The sequence below is a fragment of the Orcinus orca genome, chromosome 18 (genome assembly GCF_937001465.1).
Source record: "Orcinus orca chromosome 18, mOrcOrc1.1, whole genome shotgun sequence".
In the NCBI taxonomy this organism is placed as follows: domain Eukaryota; kingdom Metazoa; phylum Chordata; class Mammalia; order Artiodactyla; family Delphinidae; genus Orcinus; species Orcinus orca.
This window is the reverse complement of record NC_064576.1, coordinates 73,224,519-73,249,049: the sequence shown is the minus strand read 5'-3', so window position 1 is coordinate 73,249,049 and position 24,531 is coordinate 73,224,519. Positions and strand designations below refer to the sequence as shown.

The following is a 24,531-nucleotide window of genomic DNA, read 5'->3' as shown; positions in this document are numbered from 1 at the left end:
CGGAAACCGATATACTGGAGTCTACATTCGTGGAAACGTTGCCTTGGGGAAACAGAAAATCGAAAATTTTTACTTGAATGCTTGTGTTTAGCTGGATGGCGGGGGGGCATCCTGGGGAGAAGGGAGTCACCGATGAAGGGAGTGTGCGCGATTGCCTCAGTGTGGACTCGATGCGACGCTGTGAGCGGGCTCTCTCACCCTCACTCCCCATCATTCCCCCAGCTGAGAAGCAGCTGAGCGCTCAGCTGTGCATTTTGCCCACAGGCACCCCCAGGAGAACCACACATTCCACAATCCGAGGCTGGGCTCGGGCTTGGGGGCAGGGTAGGTCTCAGAACCTGCTCCCTCAGGCTTCTGCCGCTCTGGGGTAAAATGAGGTTGTCCAGATAACCTTCTCCACTCCCCTCGTTGATTTTCCTAATTCTAGTTGGCAGGTAGAGAGGATATTTCATTACTTAAAATACTACTACTACTAATAATTGCAGACAAAATCTGAAGGTGATAAAGACAGAATCTGAAATCTGGAAAGCTCCTTTATCTCTTTTTTTCTTTTTAGAAAAAAAAAATGCAACTGTGTTCAAATGCCGCCCCCCTCCCCTTCACCGTATCACTTCTCTGCATGGGTCCAGAAGGCTTTAAAAATGCTGGCTTGGATATTACACAGACCAATAACCCAAACAGCAGCAGCAACAACAAAAACTCCCCTTTTTCATCAGCCCCAAGATTGTGAAAATCACAGGAAGTCCAGGCTGGCTCTGGCATTTATAGCACTGACATACATTCAGCCCAGAGAAGCTCTGGTGACAGGCTTTCTAAACAAGGCCCTGTCTCGGGCCCCCTCATCAGGCCTGGAGTCCAGTAACCTCCCCCTCACACCACACACTGCACATGCACCAGTCAAGCCTTTCCTGGCCTGGGAAGGGAAGAGAAGAAAGACAAAGACCTGGGGGTTCTGCACTCTTCAGTGGGTCCGGGTTTCCATCTCAGCCGCCTCTAGCTTCTGTGGTCTGAACCTTGCCTGCCCTTGAGGCAAGAGGGCCCAGCGGGTCCTTGGAGGGCAGTGAGTGGACAGCAGCCATCTTGACTCCATCCCTGGCGGTCCCCCAAGTCCCTCTCCCCCGTCAGCTCCAACCAGAGAGGCAACCTGCAGATTTTGAAGGCAAAGAGCTGAGGCAGGGGCTGAAAGGCTGGTCTGTTTAGCCAGTCCAGGCAGCGTTTCTGCCAGTACTAAAGGAAGCCCCAGTGGTCATTTCCCATCTCCTCAGTGGCAGAAAGAGTCAGACCAGAAAAAGTCAAAATCTGGGAGAACGTCTTCCTTGAGGCCTCCAACCGCACTTGTCTTTCCCCCAGGCCCCCATGTTTCCTTGGAGGGCTAGGTCGGTTGGTGAACGGTCGTGGGTGGGAGGGGAGGGGTCTTTCCTGAGGATTCTAGCAGAGTCCATGCTCCTCATGGCTCAGCCTGGAATTGCTCTGCTACCGCAGGCCACTGTGGGTCACTGGGTGACAGTGGGGTTTAACACCCCCCCAGTCGGCCCCAGAACCCCAGGGACAGGGCCAGGCACCGAGCCCTGCAGGGAAGACACGGGACTCAGGGGCTCCGGGACACTTCTCAGGGGACCTGGCTGCGGTTGGGGAGCCTGTGGCTGGGACGACGGCGGCTGCTGCAGCTTTTTCTTGTTGATCTTCCTTTCCTTTGCTCTGCGGTTCTGAAACCAAATTTTAACCTGGAAATGGAAAGGCGGAGAGAAACAGAAGGTGGTGAAGCGGCTGCGAAGGAAAAAAGGGACAGTGTTCGGCACAAACACCAGTGTCCCCTTCTCCGGCCAAACAAGTGCCCTCTGGACCTGAAGGATCCCAGCCCTTCACACAGCTTTCCATGGACGATCCCGTAATGGCCCCGCGCTGGGGTGCTTGTTGGAGCCCTTCCCAAGCCCAATTCAGACTCGAAAGAGAAGAGCTTCCCCCCTCCCTTCTCTTTCCCCAGGTTTCTTTCCAAAGCAACCTTTATCTACAACTTTACTGGAAAAGTTCAGAGTCTCAGAAGCAAGGAAAACAGGAACCACCAGGCCCTTTTCACACCAAGCAAGAGGAGGCCAGGGCTGGATGTACTTCAAAATAACAACCTTTGGCCTCTCAAAGCTAAACTGAAATGTAATATTCCTCACCTTGGGGCTGAGAATGAGTTTTAATGTGGGGTTTCCTGACTGTGAATTTGACTTTTTTTTTTTTTTTCTCCCAGACCACACAGAGCGTTCCGGAGGCAAGCCTCAACCCTCTAGTTTTCATGGGCAGGGATTGGGGTCTTATATTAATTTTTTTGCCCAGGTACCGTGCTGGGTACAGAGAGAGTAAGCCTTTAAGTCTTTATTGACCCAAATAGAATTCTGGATTAGACTATACTCAGTTTTTTCTTGTACCTCCCAGGTCCCCCAAAATAGAAAAAAAAAAGCTCAACAATATATATTTTAAAAAAAGAAGACAACTAGAGGGGGAAAAAGTCTTAATAAAAAGCATCTGGAAGGAAAATGCTCTCCATCTTCTTGCTTTAATCTGCCCACAGAACTAGGTGGATCCTGGGGCCTGGCTTCTAACCCTCTTCACTGGACTCCCCCAGGTAGTGACCAGGCCCTGGAGGGTTCCCACCTGCCTCTCGGAGAGCCCCAGCGTGGCGGCCAGCTCGGCTTTCCGCCGGATGGTGATGTAGCGACTGTAGTGAAACTCCTTCTCCAGCTCCAAACGCTGGTGGTCCGTGTACACGACTCGGTATTTGTCTTTCGTCCTGGTTTTCACTGTGGAGGAAGGCGAAGTTAGCACTGAGAACTGCAAGGCAGCCCATCAGTCATGGGTAATGACAAACCTCCCTAACCCAAGAGCCATTTCTCTTCCTCCACCGCCCTGGGGGGCCACGGTTTGGCTGGTTCCTGCTGAGTCTGACAAGACCCCCCCAGAGGGTCCTGGGGGGAGGGTATGGGGCTATTCGGGACAACTAAACTGGTCTTGGGGTTAAGCAGTTTTTGAAAATTAAGAAAAATTTTAAACTCATATACGCAGAAGATAGCAGAACCCCACCACCGGTTTTGTAAACCAAATACAGTACCTGAGGCTGGTGCGGCCCAGAGGAAAAGAGGGCAGGGCAGAGGCACCAGAGTCCTGGGAATATTCAGATTTTCAGGCCTACCAGGGATAGAAACCTACCCTAAAAACAGCCGGCATTGTGAATATGTGTTGTTCGTGGTGGTGGGGGGGTGTTACTTTCTGTTTGTTTTATTAGAAGTGGGAAGGGGGTGCAGTAGCTGACGTGTTCCCTCAAGTCACCAGAAACACACACACTCACACTCACACACGCACGCCCTATCTATCGGGTGGAAGGAATTCTGAGCCGGGGTCTGGTAGGCAGATGATCCTTCTCTCTGGGGACGCTCTATACCTGGCCGAGCGTGGCTTGGCATTTGGCACTCTTTCTTTTTTAATCCTCCATTTATTTCTGCTGCAAACCCTGCCAGGGCTATCCTGACCAGTGATCTATGCTCATTGGATTGAGTCAACATATTAAACCTTGGATTGATTGTTTTACTGAAGGGCCTTGACAAACAGCGCGACCAAGTCGGAGCAGGCCGGAGCCTGGTGTCTCCACCAGGTCTGTCCCAGGTCAGCCCTCGGCACAGCCCCGCTCAGGAGCTGTTCTCTCCCACTTGGCCTCAGGTCGGGGTCTTCTCCCAGCAGAACAGGTTCAATCGCCCTGTGCCCGGTGCTACAGTTAGATCTAAAGGGTCTGGGAGTTGCTCGGAGGTGTTTAATGCCCCGCAGGCCGACTTTGTTCAGGTAAAACCCTTTGCAAACCACAACAAAAGCGCCCTGGGAAGATACAGGCCGGATCAGAGGGAGCTCCCCCAAGCCGCTGAAAGGAGAACACAGCCCCAAACAATGCAGGACAAGGCGATCTTATCAAAGAAAAGCCCTTTCAATGCCTTAATAACAACCGCATTCTGTTTGAATTACCACTACTGAGCAAATGGCGGCGGGGCTTTCATCCCCCTCCCCGCCAGGCGCATTAACATCAACACGGCCAGCAGAAGCATTTGAATGCGCGCTGCAGCCCCGACCCTGCGCCCGCGAAGAAATTAAAGGGAACTGACACGTCCTGGGAGCCTGCGCTGCCGCCTCCAACCCACTCGAGCTGCCAGCGGTAGTGGCCCCTTCGTACAGAGGAGCAAACTGAGAATCAGACTAGGTCACGCAGATAGTATAAGGCGGGGCTGGCACCGGAGCCAGGTTGGAGCCACAAAGGACAACCTCCAGGGCTGGAGAGCCGGGCGCAAAGTTCTCCCAGCCGAACTCTCCAGCAGCGATAGTGGCCTTGAGGTACTTGGGAGCGGCTCTGGCTCGGGGGCTGCCTCTTCCGTATCCCAGAGGGACCGGGGGACGCGGTGACCAGGACCCCTGTGCGCCCCGCGGCCAGCGCCCCAAGGGCCTAGGAGGCGCCCCGCACCCTCTGGGAACCAAGGCGGGGACTAGAAGAGGGGAGAGATGAGAGGGACTTGTCAGAATTCATTATTGACTGCGAAAGTCACCACCCTCTTTCCGGGCCCTAAAAGAGACAATGGCAGGGCTGGGAAGGTGTATATCAAAGCGGGCCGGGCGGAGTACCACCCCCCCTCGCCCCTTGACAGATGACACTCCGCAGAGGAGTCGGGCTCCGGCCCGCGGGCCGCGGTCTCCCCACATTACCATCACAAGGGCGCCCGGCGCCGACTGCGGTCTTGCCACCTCGGCGCGGGACTTCACAGCGGCCTCTCATCTGCTGACCCCGCGGCCTGGGCTCCTGCGGCTCCCCTCCCTCTCCTCACCCCCGCCCGCCCCTGCTCCGCGGTCACTCTCCCGGGACTGGCCAAGGGTCTCCCTTAGGCCGCCCCAGCCCCGCCGGCTGCGCCCCAGGCAGGTTCTGTGGCAAAGAGCCTTCCTTGGAGCGCGCTCTGTGCAGGCGAGGGCGCCTCCTCTTGGGGAAGGGACTCAGCCGAGGTTCCAGGTCTGCCCTGAGGCCTTCTCCCCGGGCCGCCGCATTTCCCACCTGGTCGGTCCTGGCATGTGCCCAGTGACGTAAAAACCGAGGCCCAGAGACAGCCTCCAACGGCTGCTCTGATTTATACGGCTGTAATTGGCTATAAACTTCTGCAAAGTGTCCATAACCTGCGTGCGGGCCGGGCTGGGCCAGAAAGGAGGGAAGAGAAAAAAGCGGAAGTGCAGAAGGCTGGGAAAGACTTCGTGGAGTAAAAGGGACCCAACAGGACTCTCTCACCACACCTACTGAACTTCCTTCCCACCCTGACACACATTCCGACACCAGAAGGGGCAGACCCGGAACCTACGAGCCACACACACACACACACATACACACACACACAGGAGAGGAGACCCTGGAAAGGAGGGTTCCAGAGAAATGATCCGTTGTCTGGAGCAGCGGCTGAATCTGCACCACGACTTCCTCTCCTTCTCCCTCTGCAGAAAGGAGGGGAGTCCCGGGGTGTCTTGTCCCAGCCCTCCGGCTTTTGATTGAAATAACCCCTTTGCAGATCAAAGGTTCAAAGACCCGGGCGCCCCCGCCTTCCCTACTTAGCTCCTGGGGCCAACACCTTCTTTCCGGCTTCAGCAGCTTTGCCGGGTCTCCCTACGCGCTGGAGCTCCGATGCCCAGAGTTGCCCCGAATGGGCAAATCTGGTCCCACGCGCAGCCTCGCCGCCCTCCTGGTCCCCAGACCACCACTCATCCCGAGTGGCCCGGACGGGCAAGGACGGCGTGCACAGGCGGTCTAGAGCCCGGCCCGGGGGCGTTCCAGGGAAGCCGCGAACCGAGCGAGTGCGAGCGGCAGCAAGTGAGGAGGGCGATCCCGCTCCCGTGCAGCCGCGCTCCACCGCCCTTCGCGGGACTCTCCCAAGAGTCTAAGGACGTTATGAATGAGGGACGGGAGGAAAGAGGAAGCGTCCTCTCTGTCCTCTACACTGAACACTGCTCGCGAGACCACAATAGTCACTCCCGACCCCAGCCAGCCCAGACGCAAGGGCCGGGGACCGGGGGGGCCGGAGCCCCCAGACGTTGTCGCCCCGCCCCGCCCCCCTGGCGCGGAGTCCCCAGACCGCCCCGGACGCCGGTCCGCACAGGGCACTCGCCGCCCCGCAGCCAGAGGCCGAGGCCGCGCCTTCCCCGGGCGCCCGCCGGCAGGGCGCCGCCGCGCTTACCTTGGCTGCCGAGCGACGGCTGCGCGGGCTTCCGCATCCACTCGCACAGGTTCCGCCGCTGGCCGCCGGGGGACAGCTGCTCGGCGGCGGCGGTGACGGCGGGCCCGGGGGGACCGGGGTTGAGCGTCTGCAGCAAGCCCGAGGCGCAGGAGGGCGCGGCGGCCGGGTGGTGCGGGTGGTGGTGCGGGTGGTGGTGCGGGTGGTAGTCGGCGGGGCTGCTGTAGCCCATGGCGGCGGCCGGGGAGCCCCCGTTGAGGCCGTGGGCCACGGCGCTGGCGGCGGCCGCCGCGCCCCCCGGCGCGTAGCCGTTCCAGTCCTCGCGGAGCGGGGCGCCGTACGCGGGCGGCCAGGACGGTCCCGGGGACTGCGCGCTGTCCAAGTTCGCGGCGGCGGCGGCCGCCACATGGTAGCTGCCGTAGTCCGGGTACTGCGGGGGGCTGACGAAGTTCTGCGGGGCCAGGTTGAGGCCGCCGGAGTGGCGCACGGAGCTGGGATACATGCTCACGTCCTTGTCCAGGAGGTAGCTCACGTACATGGTGGCGAGGGCCCGACGGCAAACCTCACCATGCTGCCCGGGGACGGACGCGGGAGGCTGCCGGGGGCCGCGCTGGGGAAGGGGCGAGGGGGCGTAGGAGCGGCGGGCGGCTGCGCCCCGGCCTGCGGTGCTCCGCCGGCTCCTCGCGGCGCTTCTGCCTCTGAGGCGGTCCCTCCCTCTGGCCTGTCTCCTCCCTCCCTTCCTCCCTCCCTCCCTCTCTCTCTTTCTTCCTTCTTTCCTCCCACCTCCTTCCCACTAGGCTGCAGAGGAGGGGAAGACCCGCCACAGGCTGGTGTGCGGAGCCCCGGCCGGCGGCCTTACGTGATTAACGAGTGTTTACAAGACTCTATTAGTAATGACACAGACACCAATGGCTGGAGACGTCGAGGCGCAGCGTGCACCCGGCGCACAACCCCCCGAAACATGATTTGCATTTTAAAAGATAAGGGGGGGGGCTCGCGAGAGGGCAGCGACCCATCACAGCTAAATATTCAAACCTTTATTGTTAAGAGCTTCCTCCTTCCAACCTGGTGCACTTTAACCTCCAATCACAGGTTCAAAGAATGAAATCAAGAGACTTGCAAAAGAGGGGGGAAAGAGCTATCTTGGTGGGTATCTGAGTTTAGAGACTAAGGAGTCGTGTTTCTGCATTTGCAGAGAAGGGGGGGTGGTCAAGAAGCTCCTTCCATCCCAAAGAGAAAAGAAAAGGGAAGCCATTGCTTTGATGACAACGTTTCTGGCCAACTCGGGAGGTGACGAGGCGAGCCCGGAGAAATGGGCCGGTTCCTTTCCGCTCTGTGCCCCTGGCCAGAACGACTGCGCGCCCCAAACAACTGTCACCTCTGATCATTTATTTTCTTCCCCAAGGAAACCGCTGGCCCTCCACACGAGATAAATTAAGACCCTAGCTGCAGGTTGCATCTCCGAGTTTGTCTCACATTTGGGATTCAAGTTAAAGCAATTAAATTTTTTTTTAGATTTTTGTTGTTGTTGATGTGGACCACCTTTAAAGTCTTTATTGAACTTGCTACAATACCGCTTCTGTCCCGTGTCCTGGTCTCTTGGCCGCGAGGCAGGTGGGATTCTCGGCTCCCCGACCAGGGATCGAACCCACCCACCCCCACTGGAAGGGGAATTCTCAACCACTGGACCGCCAGGGAAGTTCTTAAAGCAATTAGAAAATTTTAAAAGCATTTACACTCAAGATTCAAAAGTCTTAACTGCAAACCAAGAAAGGGGTGGCAGAAGTCAGGCTAGTGGAGGGCGGTAATGGAGGGGAGCAGGAGGGTTTTTGCTAGAGATCTGGTAACGTTCTGTTTCTTGAGCAGGGTGCTGGTATGTTTGTTGTTTGTGAAAATTAAGCAAGTTACAGTTACATGTTTATATAGTTAAATACGTGGTTAAAAATCAAGGAACAGGGAGTCTAGAATTTCTGTTAATATGTACCTAGGTATTTATGTCATACATCATACCTATGGCTTAAAAACACTTTCTCATTTGCAAAGTAAAACATTTCTCCGGAGAAAATTGTTTTTCATCTTCAGGGGATGGGAAGGGAACCCCGGGGCATCACTAACGATTGCTCCTGAAAAGCCCCGAGTGGGGAAGGTTTGAGAAAGGATCCTGCTTGGTTTTTGAAGCGCTGTGTCCCAGGGGCAGGGGCTGGAAGTGGTGGCTCTGGGGACCTGTACTGCGCGGCCTGGCTCGGGGCCTCCCACGGCGGATAGGAGCGCAGGGCAACCAGACTTGCTCCCTCAGGCGCCCATCTCGGTTTGGCGACCTCGGGGAGTGGGCCGGCGGTCGCTGTCTGCCTTCTCTCTGAGCCCAGACGGTGCTGCCACACTCGGGTTTGAGAGTCGCAGTGGCCGGGGCGGCGGGCTGGGCAGGCTGGCTGGGTGGCTTTGAGCGCTCTGGGAACCAGCGGGGCGCAGCCCCTCTCCTGCAGATCTGCCCTTGTCGCTTCTCACCGCCGAGCATTCTCCGGCATTTGTCACTTCCTCTTCTCATTTCTGGAGCTCCTTCCAGTGTCCTTTATGTCCCTAGATCCTCTCACCTCCCTGGATCGGGAAGAAAGCGGGCGTAGTCATCCTCTCCATTTCACAGATGACACCCACCCTGCCGCAGAGTGCAGAGAAGCCAGGCCCAAGCAGGATCAGGCCCTGGGATCTCCTACTTGCTGGTGTCCCCCGTCCTCTGTGTTTCCTAAGGAAGAAGGTTAAAATTGGGGCGGAGGGGAGCGACCTGGCCACTCAACTGATGGAGACTGGAGCAGATCATCCCTGTGGGCCTCCGGGGCCTAGCCCGGGCAACTGGGTGTCATCAGACCTCTTGAGAAATAAAATAGGAAACAAATTGCAAACCCCAATACAGAATCCAAATCACTGAATGGGGAGGAGGGATGCAAGGGGGGTGGGCGTCTGCGGTCCTGATGGGGCGGGGATACGGGAGGTTAAGTGGTGGGCACTGCAGACTTTTGATCTAGCAAACATCTTCCTCCTCTTCCTGGGAGACACAATCCCTCTTTCCGCCCCTCACAACCCCCTCCCAAGCCTCCAGCTCTGGAAGCCAAGGCCCAGGCTTGAGCCTGTGTGTCTTCGGAATGTGGGCATTCTTTGGAACAATCACTTTATTGGGGACAGCCATCCCCTCCGCCCTGCGGTGGCCGCTTCCTGCGTTTTTATGGCCCGGCCGCCGGCCGCTGGCTAATTGTCCCGGTTTTCCAGCTGTGTCTCTGTGCTCTGCCCTGGAGAAAGGGCTCTGGCCTGCCTGCCCAAATGCTTTGGGAGCGGCCAGGGTTGATCTGTCCCCAGGGGTCACGCCAGGCCCTGGAGCTGGCCAGATCTCAGTGAGGCCCACTCACTTGGGGGTGTGGGGTGTGAGGGCTGGAGAAAGGACACTGATTGGTTTCCTTCATGGAAAAATGGGCCCCCATGGCAGTAGCATGGTCCCACCCACGGTCCTGGGCCCTGGGCTGTGGGTGAGGGAAAAGGAGGCAACAACAATGTCCTTGGACAAGCTCCTTGGAGTGGAAATGTCCCCTCACCTCTGGCTTGCCCTCTCAGCCAGGAGAGAACCCATCTAGGTCCCTGCAGGGGCAGGGTGGTGGGAGCAGTCAGAGAGGGGTGGAAGGTGGCTGATGGGAAGGGAGCCAGCATGTCTTTTCATCCCCACGGCTTAGCCTCTGACAGCTCTTTGTGACGTGCCTATCCTCTGGAAACCTGCTCTAGATGGGGGAGGGGAGGCAGCTCCTCCAGCCTCGGGGTGCAGGGGTGGGGGCCTGGAAGGATGCAGGTGCCACCGGCAGCAGGGCCCCCAGCGGAGACCCAAGGAGCATGGTAGCTTTCTCAGAGCCTTTTGGCCCGAGCTGAGAGCCACCTTGGACGGTCGTCCCCAACTCCACTGCTCAGGGCTCTGTTCCAGCCCGTACCTCCGTCTCCAGAGCAGCTTCAGTGAATTGCTCTGGAGAGAGGCAAACCTATTTGGGACGCTCGGGGGTGGGGTTGAGCTGGGGCTGAAGCTGTGACCCCACGGAGCCAGAGCCCGAGCAGGATATTTAGGGCAGGAGAGGGTGGGGGGAAAGAGACCCAGGTAAATAAAGGGTCCGGAAGACTCCAGGGGCAGCCACTCCCCGGGTTATCAAGAGGCCGTCCCTTTGTTACTGACAGTGTAGCGGCGCCTCCACATTCCTCGGAGAGGGTCGGCGCTTCCAGGAGCCCGGCCGCTGGCAAGGGCAGGGGCACCGAGGGGGCGGGGGCAGGAGGCACCGGAAGGGGCGGGCTGCTCCTCCGGGCAGATGAGACACTCCTTGAATCCACAGATCATTGACAGGGCTCTCTCCCTGCTCAAAGGTCCCCAGTGTTTGCTCCAGCTTGGGGGACCCTGCTTTTCCCCATATTTGTGGCTTCTGGAACTGGGGCACCCGTGACCCTTGTAACCCTGATGGGGCAGGCTGTCTGTATCCACCTTAGCATGCAAGCCTACTTTCTGAAGCCCCTTTTAGGTCCAGGAAATTATCCAAATAACGCAGCCCTTGCAGACTGCCTCTCCTCCCCCACACAGGAAGCCTTCACCCGGCACTGACCCGAATTCCCAGGATCGTTAAGGAAGAGTGAGAAGGAAGAGAGTGTTGTCTGATGAAATTGTTCACCTTGGCAGTCTACACTGATGTGGAAAAACGACTCAATCTCCACTTAATTTGGAGTCAGGGAGTTCTTGGGCCATCGCACTCAGTGGGCAACCCCCTCACACAAAGGAAGGCTCTATAATGGGTGGTTTGACCCCAACACACCCTGCCCTGCCACGCCACAGCCCGCTCGGCTAACATCTCTGGGAAGGAAATCCACCACAGTGTCCTTTCTGTAGGCCTCCCCGGAGTCCACTGCCTGCTCAGCCCCATCAGGTCACAAAGGAGCCAAACATGTTCGTCCTGAACAGCAGGGAGGGGCCGCAGCTGCCCACAGCTGTCCGGGCTTCATGCACAGGAGCAGATGTGTTTCCACCCAGTGGAGTCAAGAATGTTTTCCCCCAAGCAAACTGAGTCTCTCTACCGGAGGAAAAGTCCCTGAAATTGTGGCAGGTTATTGGTGGACTAGAGTTTTAACACTCAGGGTGCAGGAGAGAGGAGAAAACAGCAAGCTTTCTCATGCAGGGCAAGGAACACATTTTTTTTTTCTCCCCTCAAAGCCAGGAGGTTTGGAAAATAAAAAGCCTCAGGAAAGGGGCCGATATTTGGGTGCAGAAATCTGGTTTTGCTCACTGGCTGAAAGTGATGTGAATACATGCTGGTTGCACATTTTCTTCCTTTTTTTTTTTTCTTTCCCCCCCTAAAATCAGTCTCTGGACACAGTGTGGACGCTGTGTAACACACTCGACTTCTGTGTGTTGCATGAGCACAGAGCACTTGGGATCTCACCCCAGAGGGAAACCCTGATGCTGGGGAGGAGAGGCCCCCAGGCCAGCAACACCTAAATGGTCTCACGTGGCTTTGACGTGGAGTTACCGTTTGTTCACTCCCCAATGTCTCGTGCCTAGAGTGACCTTTGTTTGTCATATGAAAATATGTTCCTAGGAGCCCCTACGCAGTAGGTTTTATGTGGCTAAAGGAAGTGGCTCAGATAAAGGTTCAGCTCTCCTTGAGTCACTGAGCCCATTGGGAAGTTACTCTCCCAAGAGGGGGGACAGAGGACTTAGTGTCTGTAGCCCTTCCATTTTACAAAGGAGAACTCTGAGGCCCAGAGAGGTTGGGTGACGTTCCCAAGGCCACACAGCTAGCTGTCCCAGTCACGACCCTTAAGTGAGCTACTATAGGGGCACTCTTTGTAACTCGGAGCACTCTGTAAAGATGTAAATTACCACAGGGCTGCTGGTGCCACCCTAGAAACACTGCCTTCTAAACCCCAAACCAACTGGCCTCCTTGCCGGAACCCAAACTCCCCGCCACTCACACCAAAGAGTCGCAGAACAACCAGGTTCAGCTGTTGTGACACTTCTGACTGCTTTCTTTCGGCGTCCTATTTATTTCTCCCTTTCACAGGCACCTGCTAACTGCGGTTTATTAGTTTATTGAATGGTGAGTTTTCCATTGATTCCATCCAGATTTTTCTCCAACTGCCAACGAAGGTATCCATCCACTCCAGTCCCACAGTAAATACTTTCTGAAAAAGAGCTCGTCTTTATTTTTGAATCGGAACCCGTATCCTGGGGCTGAACTCTGGCAATGTGTCAAATTTAAAATGACGAAAGGTTATGCCAAGAATTGGGTTGTCTTTCTTCCCGCACCCGTGTCCGTGCACATGTTTGGACACCCAGACCCTAAAGCGTACCTGTCTGGGTGACGAAAAGGAGGCCCCCATTCAGTTACCCGGTAACATAGGTGAGTGGGACTGAGCTCGGGAATTCCCAGCGGGGACGCTCGCCGGGGGGCGCCCCCTGCTCGCCGGCTGGCCTGGGACATTTTAAGGGGGAGTGAAAGTCGGCGAAGCAGCCCCCCATCTCGGAAGGCAGCGTGCGTGGAGGGGTTGAAAGGAGCTGAAATCAGCTCCTTGCTCTCCAACTTTTCTTAGAATTGCCATCGTGCTTTCATAACGAATTAGTAAGTAAAAGTATTAATTATTCACCCTGGAATCCACACCACCGCTTCTGCGCCCCCTCCCCCGACATCTCTGGGCGCGCTCCGGGCCACCCCGCCGCCCAGGCTGGCGCGCACGCTGAGGTCCGAGTCCGCGGTCGCGGTCCCCGCTCGTCGGGGTTTGTCTCCCGCGTCCTGCGCACCGGAGAGCGGAAACCAGAAGACGTCTCCGAGGCCGGCACAGGCCCAGGACGAGTCACTGTTTGAGCAAAGATGTGGCAGGAAACAAACTGCCCTGCCAGACCTCGGCAGCCTCAGGTTACCCGCCTGCAGGAGGGCCGGCCTGGCCTCTCTGCTCCTACCGAGAAGAAAGCAGCAGCCCCCGGGGGCTTTTGCCGGGGTCTTCCCCGCCGGCGCCCACGTCTGCGTCCCGCGCCCTCCCGCCCGCGCGGCTGCGAGCGCTCGGGGCTTTGGAAGAGGCACTCCCCCTTCTCCCCCAGCTCCTTTGAAGGGGCGGATCTAGCGTCTTCCCCCACCCGGATCCCCTCCTGCAGAAATAAACAATTTCACCGACAAGCTTTGAGCCCTTGAAAGGTAACTGTGTAACTGGAGACACAGATCGTGCCTTGAGAGGGCCAGATCGCATCCCCTCTCGTTCTAAAAATACGGCTGAGAATCTTGCCTTGGGGAGCCCTGCCTATCTTAGCTTGAGCATATTCACATAAAGAGCTCAGACTCTGCATTTTGGGCTCCATCTGTCTGAGAGCTGGACTCACCCCAGGGCTGGGCAAGGTACCTTCAATATAGTGTATTATTCTCAGTCTCAGGCCCAGCCCTTGGCGCTTGTATCCTGCACCAGAAAACCCTCTTCGCCAAGCGGCAGGTTTCTCGCATGTGTCAGGAAAGCCCCCAAGTCACCCTGGCTGGAGGGAGGTCAGCGTCTAGCCCCAGGCCCAAGGGCCCCAACTTTGCATCCAGGTCCTTTGTGATGTGCACCTGGTGCTCCTACATCCAGAGCAGGCTTTGGCACACGCCCGCCCTTGGCAGGGGAGGCCCTGGAGTTGTTCTACAGGTTCGGAGGGGTCACAGCTCACTTCCTGGCTCCCCTACCTACCACGCTGACCAGCCTCTGGCCTTCACCCTCACCACTAGCGGGCAACGTCTGTAAGATGGCAAAGGGGAGTGTGTTTCCGTGATTAAAATCCCTGTGCTACCACAGTGGCTTCTCTCTGTGGAATGCAGCCCCCAACCAAGGGTGCGGCCACACCACTTTTTATGGAAAGGTTTTCTTGCTGCTGTGTCCCTCAGACCTGGGCTGGTCACTAATGGAGGTTCTTGTCTTCAAAAGGGCCAGCTCTGCCTCCACGTCTTACCCCGTCTGCGGTGAGGAGGACGGTATGGCTTGTTTCTCCTTTGCCAACAGAAGCCTACGGAGTATTTGTCGGGGTTCGTTAGACCTTCCAGTGCAAATGGCTGGCTGGCTGGGGGGTGGGAGAGAAACGTGGTGGGCTCCTCCTGTGTGAGTGGACTTTCTGGCCACCAGTGCAGAGCTGCCCAGTCTGGCCTCCTTTGGCCAGAAAGCTTTCTATGGGCACAGATCTTCCCTCATCAACCGCTTTATCAGTGCTATGGGGTCCCATCTTCATGGAGGGGGGGTGCGGATATCCAGCACTACTCAATGAGTGTTATTCAATTATTTTAAAAATTATGTTTAATGACTTATGGTTTCCAAGGACTCTGACAAACCAGCTCTCCTGGGCCCACCCCCCGGGAGAGACGGGAGGCCGCTGGCCCTGAACTTCAGGCCCGTCCATCCTAGAGAGCCCCCGCTCCCAGCCTTCTCTGCTCCACGGGGCGCCTCCGCAATACCGGCCCCTGCGGGGCTCTCTCCTGCCCGCCGTCCCCCCGCACGCTGCTTCCCCGGCGCTTTGCTGTCCCAGCTCTGGCTCCCGTTCGTGTCCCAGAGCCAGAGAGGCGCTTCCACTCACATGTAAATGTCGCGTGCAGCAACTAAGGTGGGAGAAGAAAAAAGAAACAGACAAACCGCTGAGGAATAAAAGCTTCCTTTTCCGTCTGTTTTGCTTTGCGCCTGGGGTTTGCAGGAGAGGGTGGGGAGCCAGAGAGAGCTCGATTAGCGCCCTGGAATCCGCAAAAGCTGGTGTCAGCGGGCCGCTAAGGGAGTGAAGAATTGGAGCAGGGAGCTGGATAAATCGGGAGCGGCGCGGGGAGCGGGGGCCGAAAAGCACGCAACTATCTATTTCGGCAAAGCGTGAGCATGCGGGTAGCTGGACCAAAGGGCTTATTATTCGTAAGACTGCCTCGGTTCTCCCCGGCCTTTGTGCGCGGGTGTGGACGCTGTTCCAAGCGCAGCGCGCGCGCCCGCGGCCCTCGCGCGTCACGACGTGCGTCCCGGGTCGCTGGCTGGCGCGGCCGCTACGACTCGGCGGCTTGGCTCCCGAGGAGGTCGGCGAGACGCCGGCGGCCCATCTTCTTCACCTCGCCCAGTGGGGTGTTCAGCTCCTGCGCGGGTGGGCAGTGCAGCCGGCGCGCCCGCTCGCGGGGCACCGCCGCCCGGTTGCTGAGGCGCGCGGCGAGCGCAAAGGGGAAGCCGCAGCGCGCGCGGTACTGCGCGTTGAGCTCGGCCAGCCAGAGCCGCTCGGCCGCGCCCAGGCTCGTGAGGCCCGCGGCGCTCTGCTCCCGCTGCGACTCGGCGCTGAGCTCGCCCCGCTGCAGCTCGCGGCCCGCCAGGTCCGGGTGGCAGCGCAGGACGCCCTCCTGGCCTGCGGAGAAGCACAGACACGCGGCGGGAGCGCGGTACCGCGCCCCGAGGGGTTTCCGAGGGAAGCAGGGTCCCAGGACGTGAGGAGGGGCAACTAGGGGTGTCAGGAGGCTCGGGGCGCCCCCCGCACCCGTCCCTCCAACCCATCCCAAACCTCGCGCCCCTCCATCCCCGCTTCAATCGGCCTCGGCCAGGACCCAGGGGCGGGGCGGTAAGTGACAAGTTTGTCCTTTGAGACCTTGGAGCGAGAAGAGCGTTGGGGAGAGGCCGCAGAGGCTCGGAATTTACGACTTGCTCGGGAGGGAGCAGGGACGCGATAAGGGAGCCCGAGCGTTTCGTATCTTTTCAAAGTCCTTTGCTCTCAGGGGGGCTTTGATGTCGCAGAGGGCCGGACACAAGGGCCTGAAGACTTCCTGCCAAAGCCACGGAATGGGTTTCGCTCTGTTCCAAAGGAGAAGGGCGGGGACGGTCCATGGGAGTAACGTCCGTGGGGCTTGGCGAATAAATGCCCAGGAATTGTGACCCTAAGTGTGAGTTCTGGGATTCTGGAATCAGGCATCCAAAGAGCTTTGCAGAGGATTAACTGCAAAGAAACCCATTTCCAGCCGAATTCTACGGCCCTTTGAATGAAAGGGGCTTTCCTCCTTTTAGGAAAATAGCACCCACTCACCACGCACCGTTTCTGAGGCTCATTTCCCTTCTCCCGCTGTAAATCTCAAAGAGCTTTCAGAGAATAACATTTCCTCGGAAGAGAGCTTCTCCTAACATTGGCCTAAAACTGGAAACCCCTGGTGTGATACCTGGGATTTCAAGTCCTAATCCACTGGGGTTTTCCTGAGTCCCGGTCAATCATTTTGCTTAGCTCTCTAAAGAGAGAATTAGAATTCTTGGGGCTGGGCAAGGTTTCAGCTATGGTAAGCAGGGAGCCGGATCTGTACAGGGGAGCTGATGACACCTAACTTGCTGAGTAGTGGTGAGGATTAGAGACAATTCATTTACCCAAACAGCACCTAATGCTAGCAAATGTTCAATAAACAGCCATATTATGTGGCCTAGTAAACTCAGTGTAACTGGGCTGCGATGCGGCTGGAAGCATCTGACCCTGGGGCTAAGGACAGGCTCGGGGCTCCACTAGAAAAGGAGATCATTAACCCTCCCTTTAATTATGGTATAAACTTCCCCTGCTTAAATCTTACAGTTTCTGCACAGGTAAAGGATGATTGGGATTGTACCATCTAATCGTGGGCCAATGTCCTGAGAGGCGGGAGAACTGGGGGGGAACATCTACACTGAAGAGAGGATTCAAGGGAGACTCACAAAGGGGTAGGTGACCTTTCCAAGGTCACTGAGCCAGGAGGTGCCCGCCCAGGATCCTGGGCTCAAAACCACTGGCTTCGGGGCACTGGCTGCCCCTTCGAGGTTAAGGGGAGTTGAAAACGAAACTCATGTCACCAATAATCCCATCTCTGTAACACCACCGTTTTAGAACCCCTCTCCTGGGCCCTGTCCCTGGGGCACTGCAAAGGTGAAGTGGTTGCTTCCCACTTCCCACGTCCAGCGGATCCGGGGGGGTGCGAAAATGTAGGTGATAAATTCCCTGCCTGGGGGGCCCCCAGCCCTGGGCCGGGAGGTGGCTCTGCCGGGCGGCTTCCCAGGCCTGAGGCCAAGCGGCACCCGAATCCGATCCGAACCCACCCAGCCGGGACCGCGAAAATGGACGGCGGCGGGGTCCTGGGCAGGCGAGTCCTGGGCGGCTCCTAGGCCGGAACTGCAGGCCCGCCCCGCGCCTCCTCCTTACTTATTCAGATTTTCAAAGACGCCTCGAGGTGAGGAGGTGAGGGGCCCGAGACCCCGCCTTCTCACAGGCCTCCCTCTCTCGGCTTCCCTTCCTCGTTTCTTACTCTGCAGAGGCCCAGCTCCAGCGTGGAGGATGCGGTTATCCACCGGAGGGCCCGGCACGGGTGGGGTCTGTCCCCTGGCCGCCCCTACCAGACCCTCCTTTCCAGCGTGGGGCAGGGCCGCCAGCACCCCGGCCCTGGCACCCCGCTTCTCACTCGGCTGGGCTTGTCTCCCCTCTTGAAAACGTCACCTGGGGTTAATGTTTGCCCAGGATTAAGCATGTGTTTTCCACTGTTTGAGGGAGAAGAGGGGGAGAGGAAAGAAAGGAGGCTGAGAAGACAAAGCCAAGAGAAATAAAGAGACTAGAAAAGAGGATTTACAGACAGACAGACAGACACACACAGCCCTCAGCTGCAGACAAAAGGAGATGGTGGGAGTCAGGCAGGGAGTGGTAGCTCCGCAGAAACAGAACCTGACCTCATTCAGCCAAAGACTCCATCTTTATTGCCCCAAATCACTGACCCCTGAGTCCTGCCCAGGAGGGCACTGGCCTGCGGCACAGCCCTGGTTCCCTCCCGGCGCTGCATCCCCCAGGCACTCCCAGCCGTGGCCTTAAACCCTAGTAGGAGGCTGGAGACCTCACCTGGGTACTTGCCACCTCGCTGCCTCAGTCCTGTGGCCCTTCCACCTGGAAAGCCTACGCCTAGCCGGGCTTGGTCAGTGGCCCGTGCTTCACGGCCTCTCAGTGCTGCCTTTTCTTCGGTCCCTCCTAAGGTCTGAGACGGTACTGCCTCTGCCATTGGCGTGCCACGTCTGGAGATGCAGGTGTGGACGGACATGCGCTATTTGCTGTGACCACAAACCATGAATCTTTGCACCTCGAAGAGTTCCCGGCACAGAGCGGACACTCCTCGCTTCAACAGGAGAGAGCAGGGCAGACAGTGGCGGCCACTGAAGCGTAGGTGGTTGGCCTGGAAGCCTATCACGGTCCGCCAGGATCCCCACACTGTACCAACTGGTGTGTTCTCCCTCCTGGTGCAGTGGACCGTCTGGACCAATCGCTCCACTTGTGCTCTTGGAGCCAGCCCCTCCTTCCATCTCAAAGGTTACAATTTCAAACATCAGTCCCACCACTGCCTTGTCCCGATCAGCACACAAACACTCCCTAGAGCCACTCACTCCATAAACAAAAGGAAAACCCTCCCTTGATTCCCCGTTGTTCCTCTAGTTCCTCCCTGCGTCTCTGCTCTTTCTTACAGCAAAACTCCTTGAAGGAACTGTCTCCTCAGCATCTCCACTTCCTCGCCTCCTTTCACCCCATCAAGCTTCCAGCCCCACCCACCAACCAATCTGTACTCATCAGGTCACAGACGATGGACGGCTTGCTCAGGCCAGTGACCAGCGCTCTGTCCTCTTCTCTCTCAGCCTCTTGGGAGCATGTCACATGGTTGGCCCTCTCTCCTTACAAGATGACCATCGCTTACCTACTCTCGTCACTGGTCCTTGCTCTGCCAGACCACTAACACCGAAGTACCCCAGGACTCAGTACTCACATCTCTTCCCTTCTGCATTCACACGGATGCCCCAGGTGTTCTCATCTAGTCCCATAGCTTTAACTGCCATCAGTTCTCTCACGACACCCAGATCTAGTCTAGTCCACAGCTTTCCACTGAGTCCCTTTGTTATGAGCCAACTGGACACTCAATATTTTAATCTGGGTGATGACTAGGCATCTCAGACCTACCAAGCTCCCATCCTCCATCCTGTCCTCTCAATTCCGAACCTCTAATTGTAGAAAACAGACCACCACCCACTCAGTTGCTCAGATTAAAAACGGAGGACTTATCCTTAATTTCTCTTTGTTTCTGACCTGCCTTCCTCCAACAAATCCATCAAAAACACCTGTTGGCTCTAACTAAAATCTATCCTGAGAATCCAGCCACATCTCTTCATCTCTCCTGCTCCAACCCTAGTTCACCCGACCATCACCTCTCACTTTTACTGCTACCGCAGTCCCTCTGCCTGACCCCTCTTTCCTCCTGTCCCTCCACTCTCCACCATTCTCCAACCACCGTGGTCTTCCCGTGCCCCCCAAATGTCAAAAGTCTCAAGTTCCTTGTGTTAGGGTGGCCTTGTCCTAAATCTTCCACAGCTTCCCTCTCAACTTTTGGTTTTAAACTCAGATATCACTTCCTAAGAAAGACCTCTTTTATTACACATTTTCCACCCTATTACAAATTTTCTTCTAATAGTTTCTAGAATTGAAATGATCTTGTTAATTTATGTTAATCCTGTGTCACTTCACTAGAATGTAAGCTCACTGAAGGCGGGGACTTGTCTTGTTCAAGGCTCTATCCCCAGTGCCTGCGACAATTCCTCGGGCGTAGCAGGCATTCAGTAAGTATTTACTGACTGACACATCACTCTGGGGAAGGAGCGTTATGTATTCTTTGACCGAACAAACACATTTTGATAGCCTCATCTAAATACCTTATAGCCTACATTTAAGGAAATTATTAGTACCCGACTCTTTGATTCTTCCAACACCTGTGTTCTGAAATAAGTATTAAATAACGAATGATGGCATTACTGCAATTCTGAAATGCCACCAAGAGGTGCATGATTAACTCTGTTATGAGAGTGTTATTTGCTCTTTGATTTTTAACACAAATCAGTATTGCATCGGTTCGTCATTAGCCGTGTGTGTGCGCGTGTGTGTGTGTGCGTGTGTGTGTGTGTGTGTGTGTGTGTGTGTACTTTCTTCCCTTTACTATGCCATTCCTCTGGCTTGGGAATCAGGAATTGATTGGCTTGAAAGGGTACTTTGCCAAGCAGTGCTGGAGCTAAATATTAGTCCTGGACTGCCACCTACTGGTCAATAATCATCATAGCGTCTCCTAAATGGACTGTCGACCTTAGCTTCCTCTAGAAACAGGATTTCCAGTTTTCTTTTAATGGTAGAGGGTTCTCCTGGACCATCTAAAACAAGTCCCTGACCAGTTAGATCATCATATCCTGAATATCTCTTTAAGGTCCCTTTTAGTTTTAGGATTCAAAGACTCTATTACACCCAGTTTGTTGCTTACTATTCCAGGAGTAAAGCTAGACTATGCAGTGAATCCCATTTTGCTTGATTATTTAAAACACCAGAGAGTCCTGGTGTTCTAGTGGTTAGCATTTGGCGCTTTCGCTGCCATGGCCGCGGTTCAATCCCCGGTTGGGGAACTGGGATCCCACAAGCCTCGCAGCGTGGCCGGGGGCTGGGGAAAAAAAAGGATAAAAAGTAAAAAGCAAAAAAAAGTCTGGGACATCAAGCATTAATGTTAATTGAATAAATCAGTGAATGAATAAATACAACCCCTAGAAACTGTTTCTAGATTTTGCTTTTGATTCTCTGGAAAATCCTTCAAAAGCTGTTGGGTTGAGTGTCAGGGTTTGAATCCCAGTTCTGCCACTTTCTAGCTGTGTCCTTGATCAAGTTACTTAATCTCTCTGTGCCTGAGTTTTCTTATCTGTAAAAGGGGGATAATAATGATAATCAAATGATAATGATAATTAAATGAGTTAAATGCGAGGTGTTTGGAAAGGTGACTGAAACAGCAAGAGTAAGGGTTAAATGCATTTTAGTGGTTGTTATTATTATTTCTACCGCTAGTGTCATCTCTCTAATGCCATGAAGGTGATTAGATACGGGGCAAGGTGATTAGAGACAGACTGTGCTCCCAGCCCAGCTGCCTGAGGCAAGTGGGGACGCCAGCCTCGGGCTGAGAAGCGGCTGGACCAGCAGGGAGGTCCCACCAAAGACCTGTGTCAGGTGTAGACGCAAACACACACCCAGGTGGTCCAAACTCCCTCCAGTTATTTTGTCCCACTGACCTGCCACTAAAGTCACCCCAGTTAAAATGTGTGGGGAAGGGGTAATACCAAGATTGATCATCTTTCAAAATCCTCTTAGGAACAATTTCATTCATTCACTCAGCAAACCTTTATCAAGTCCCAACATCCTCTCCTCGGGGAGGTGTGGGATTCTGACACTGGTCAGGATTCAGAGGTTCCCTAGTGTCTGAGGCCAATGGGGCAGCTGAGGGTTCGGCTTCGGAGAGGCCCTGAGAAGTGGGTGAGGATCAACAGGGCGCCCACGTTCCTGTCAGCTTGATTTTATCCCCCTAGCCTCCCCTCATCCTATATGTGCCTACAGTGAATTAAAATGAGTTCCTTATTTGGGAGAATCCCCTGACAACTAGAAACCATGCCGGGTGTCCAAGCCCTGGGCGCACAGGTGAGGAGTGTTTGGAAAAGAAGAGACATTGCTTCTCTCTCAGCCCAGATCCCTGTGGAAGCCCCTCTGTGAAGGCAGCCCATCCCCTCGAGGTCCCCTCAGCCCATCCAGGTTTCTCCAAGGACCGTGAAGACAGCCCAGGAGGCAGCCCTGGCTCCTAACATCCGGCCTCTGAACGAGGCCGTGTGCCCTTCTGAGTCACCTGGGGTTGGCCTGACCCTAAACTGCCTCATCTCCCCACTCCACACCCACGAGTGCCTCCTTTTCTCTCTCTACCCAAAGGACATCAGCAATGTCTTTCCCTTTCTGCAGAGGGAGTCCTTCAGATTTTTGTCTTTTCCCCCCTCACTCCCCCAGGGAGTTGCTGGTCTGAGGCAGTTTACTTTCCTCCGCCATCTGGTCCAAACCGGCCCTTTCTGGTAAAAATGTCAGCCGTTTGCTCTTTCCCCTGGGGTGCTGAGATAGTCTGATACGGAGCTGTCTTCTCTGTTGCATACAGGACATTCCCAAAGCGAACACACGGCCGAGAGGGTGGGCCCCCAGCCTGACCTTTGGCCCCTGAGCCACTGGGAGGCCTGAGGAGACCACTGCCTGTCCCTCTTTCCTGGTAACCCCGTAGCTTTAGTATTTAACAGCCATGTTCCCTGAGCCAACGAACGTTCTTTCACTCCAGTTTCCGCTTAACACGGCAAAGACTTGATTCTCATTCACAGAGTCTGAAGGAACTTACTGACCCTTACAGCAAAGAGAGCTAAATATATATACCAGTGATAAGCAACTGGGCTCAAATATCTAAAATTATTTTGATAACAAAAAAGAAACAGACTCACAGGTCAGAGAACAAACTAGTGGTTACCATTGTGGGGGGGAATATAGGGGGAGGGGGGAGGTACAAACTATTGGGGGTAAGATAGGATCAAGGATGTAGTGTACCACACGGGGAACACAGCCAATATTCTGTAATAATTAAATGGAAAGTAACCTTTAAAAACTATTAAAAATTTTTAAATTAAAAACTAAAAAAATGCCACATGACCGCCCCCCCCCCAATTTTTTTTGATAAGCATATCTGAAATCCCTCTGCTGAGAATCTCAGTGTCTAACACCAAAGCCTTACCCGACTGTGGAAGAGCATCAGTAAAGACAAAAAAGTGCTGCTCTAAATCTTCCAAGTCAGAGAACGGGCGCTGGGACCGAACACGGCGGGGGCAATCAGAGGACATCTCTCGATGACACTCCCAAACACATCCACAAATTCTCCAAAGTCCATGGAGTTGACCTTCTCAATGTCCATCGCCTGTGTTCCACTGGCGGCAGCAGGACCTGGGCTCCCCTCCGGGTGAGTGAGAGACGCGTCTCTGCTCGCCGAGTTATATTTGCTGAATGCATAGGCTTGTTTTTTATGCAACACCAGTTTGGCATGTTTTAAATGCCTCTGGGAGAAGCCGATCCAGAGTACTTGTGCAATCAACAAACACAGGCTTAAGGTCTAATCCAGGGAGCAGAGGTCTTGCAAAGGGGTAAGGCTATCCAACCAAGCTCTTCCCACCATCTAAGCCGGCAGGGGCCATATTCACTCTCAGCACTCAAGGTCGATAGGCTTTTTGTGCCATTAGCATTTTCATGTCAATGTTGTCCCAGGGAAGATTTCCCTGGTAACCCAGGCAGGTCACAAGTCGACCTGCTTGAAATTCCATGTCCCGTCTTGTTGCTACTGCTGTGGAGAACAGGTAGTATGTTTTACTCTTTCTCTGCATTTCAAATGCTTCACACAATAAGTATCTAATAAACTCTCACTCAACAAGAAGCAGTGTCTAAGGAATCATTCTGCCCCATTCTCAGTTGTCGCCCAGACACCGTTATGTGTTATTTTCTTCCTGAATATATCTAACCTTATCTGAAATCCCCTTGCTTATTCTATTTATTTTCGTATCACCTCTCAGCCACAGTGAATTCTATGAGCCTGGAGACAGTGTGTCTGGTTTGCTTGTGTCCTGGGTGCCAAGAACCGAGACCTCAGGAGGCATGTAATAAACACCATGGGGTGAATTAGTTGACCAGATGACCACATAGATTAAATTTCTCACCCTGATACCTTTTATGTATACTCAAAACGAAAATCCTGTGGAAGAAGACATAGAGAACATAGATATTTGTGGTTGCCAAGGGGCAGGGGGTGGAGGAAGGAAAAACTGGGTGTTTGGGGTCAGAAGATGTAAACTATTATATATAGAATGGGATAAACAACAAGGTCCTACTGTAGAGCACAGGGAACTATATTCAATATCCTGTGACAAACCATCATGGAAAAGAATATGAAAAAGAATATACATATATACATATAACTGAATAACTTTGCTGTACACCTGAAACTAACACAACATTGTAAATTAACTACACTTCAATTAAAAAAATAAAATTAAAAAAATACTGTGGAAGATAAAGTCAAAGGAAAGGAGGGGTCAGAATTTTAAAATATAAAGATAACTGCTGCTATTTCCCTGTAGAACTGAAAATGCAAACATATTTCCAAAAGTCATGCTAACTCCACATTGGCTTTCATCTGAATCAAAATTCAATGAGCGGATTTACAATAGTCAGGACATGGAAGCAACCTAAGTGTCCATCGACAGGTGAATGGATAAAGAAGATGTGGTACATATATACAATGGAATATTACTCAGCCATAAAAAGAAACGAAACTGAGTTATTTGTAGTGAGGTGGATGGACCTAGAGACTCTCATACAGAGTGAGGTAAGTCAGAAAGAGAAAAACAAATACTGTATGCTAACACATAT

The 24,531-nt window shown here is 54.6% G+C and overlaps 2 protein-coding genes across 2 annotated transcripts; both read right to left on the bottom strand.

Moving 5' to 3' along the window:
- Positions 1-520: 520 nt before the first annotated feature.
- Positions 521-7,148, bottom strand: CDX2 (caudal type homeobox 2). The gene is made up of 3 exons (XM_004281766.2): positions 6,234-7,148; positions 2,644-2,789; positions 521-1,724 (listed from the first exon to the last, which is right to left on the bottom strand). Exons 1-3 carry the CDS (start codon positions 6,766-6,768, stop codon positions 1,494-1,496), a joined length of 912 nt encoding a protein of 303 aa, XP_004281814.1. The 5' UTR covers positions 6,769-7,148; the 3' UTR covers positions 521-1,493.
- Positions 7,149-14,528: 7,380 nt separating this feature from the next.
- On the bottom strand, positions 14,529-24,216 carry URAD (ureidoimidazoline (2-oxo-4-hydroxy-4-carboxy-5-) decarboxylase). The gene is given in 3 exon segments (XM_012537415.3): positions 14,529-15,615; positions 22,850-22,925; positions 22,928-24,216. Coding segments are annotated over 3 exon segments (522 nt in total). The 5' UTR covers positions 23,027-24,216; the 3' UTR covers positions 14,529-15,268.
- Positions 24,217-24,531: the final 315 nt, after the last annotated feature.

Bases quoted from the DNA above. Each gene is read 5' to 3' on its own strand.
- CDX2 (XM_004281766.2), bottom strand. From the start codon at position 6,768: ATGTACGTGAGCTACCTCCTGGACAAGGACGTGAGCATGTATCCCAGC. The intron at 2,790-6,233 runs GTAAGCGCGGCG...CTTCCTCCACAG, and splicing joins GCCGTCGCTCGGCAGCCAAG to TGAAAACCAGGACGAAAGAC. The intron at 1,725-2,643 runs GTGGGAACCCTC...TTCCATTTCCAG, and splicing joins TGGGGCTCTCCGAGAGGCAG to GTTAAAATTTGGTTTCAGAA.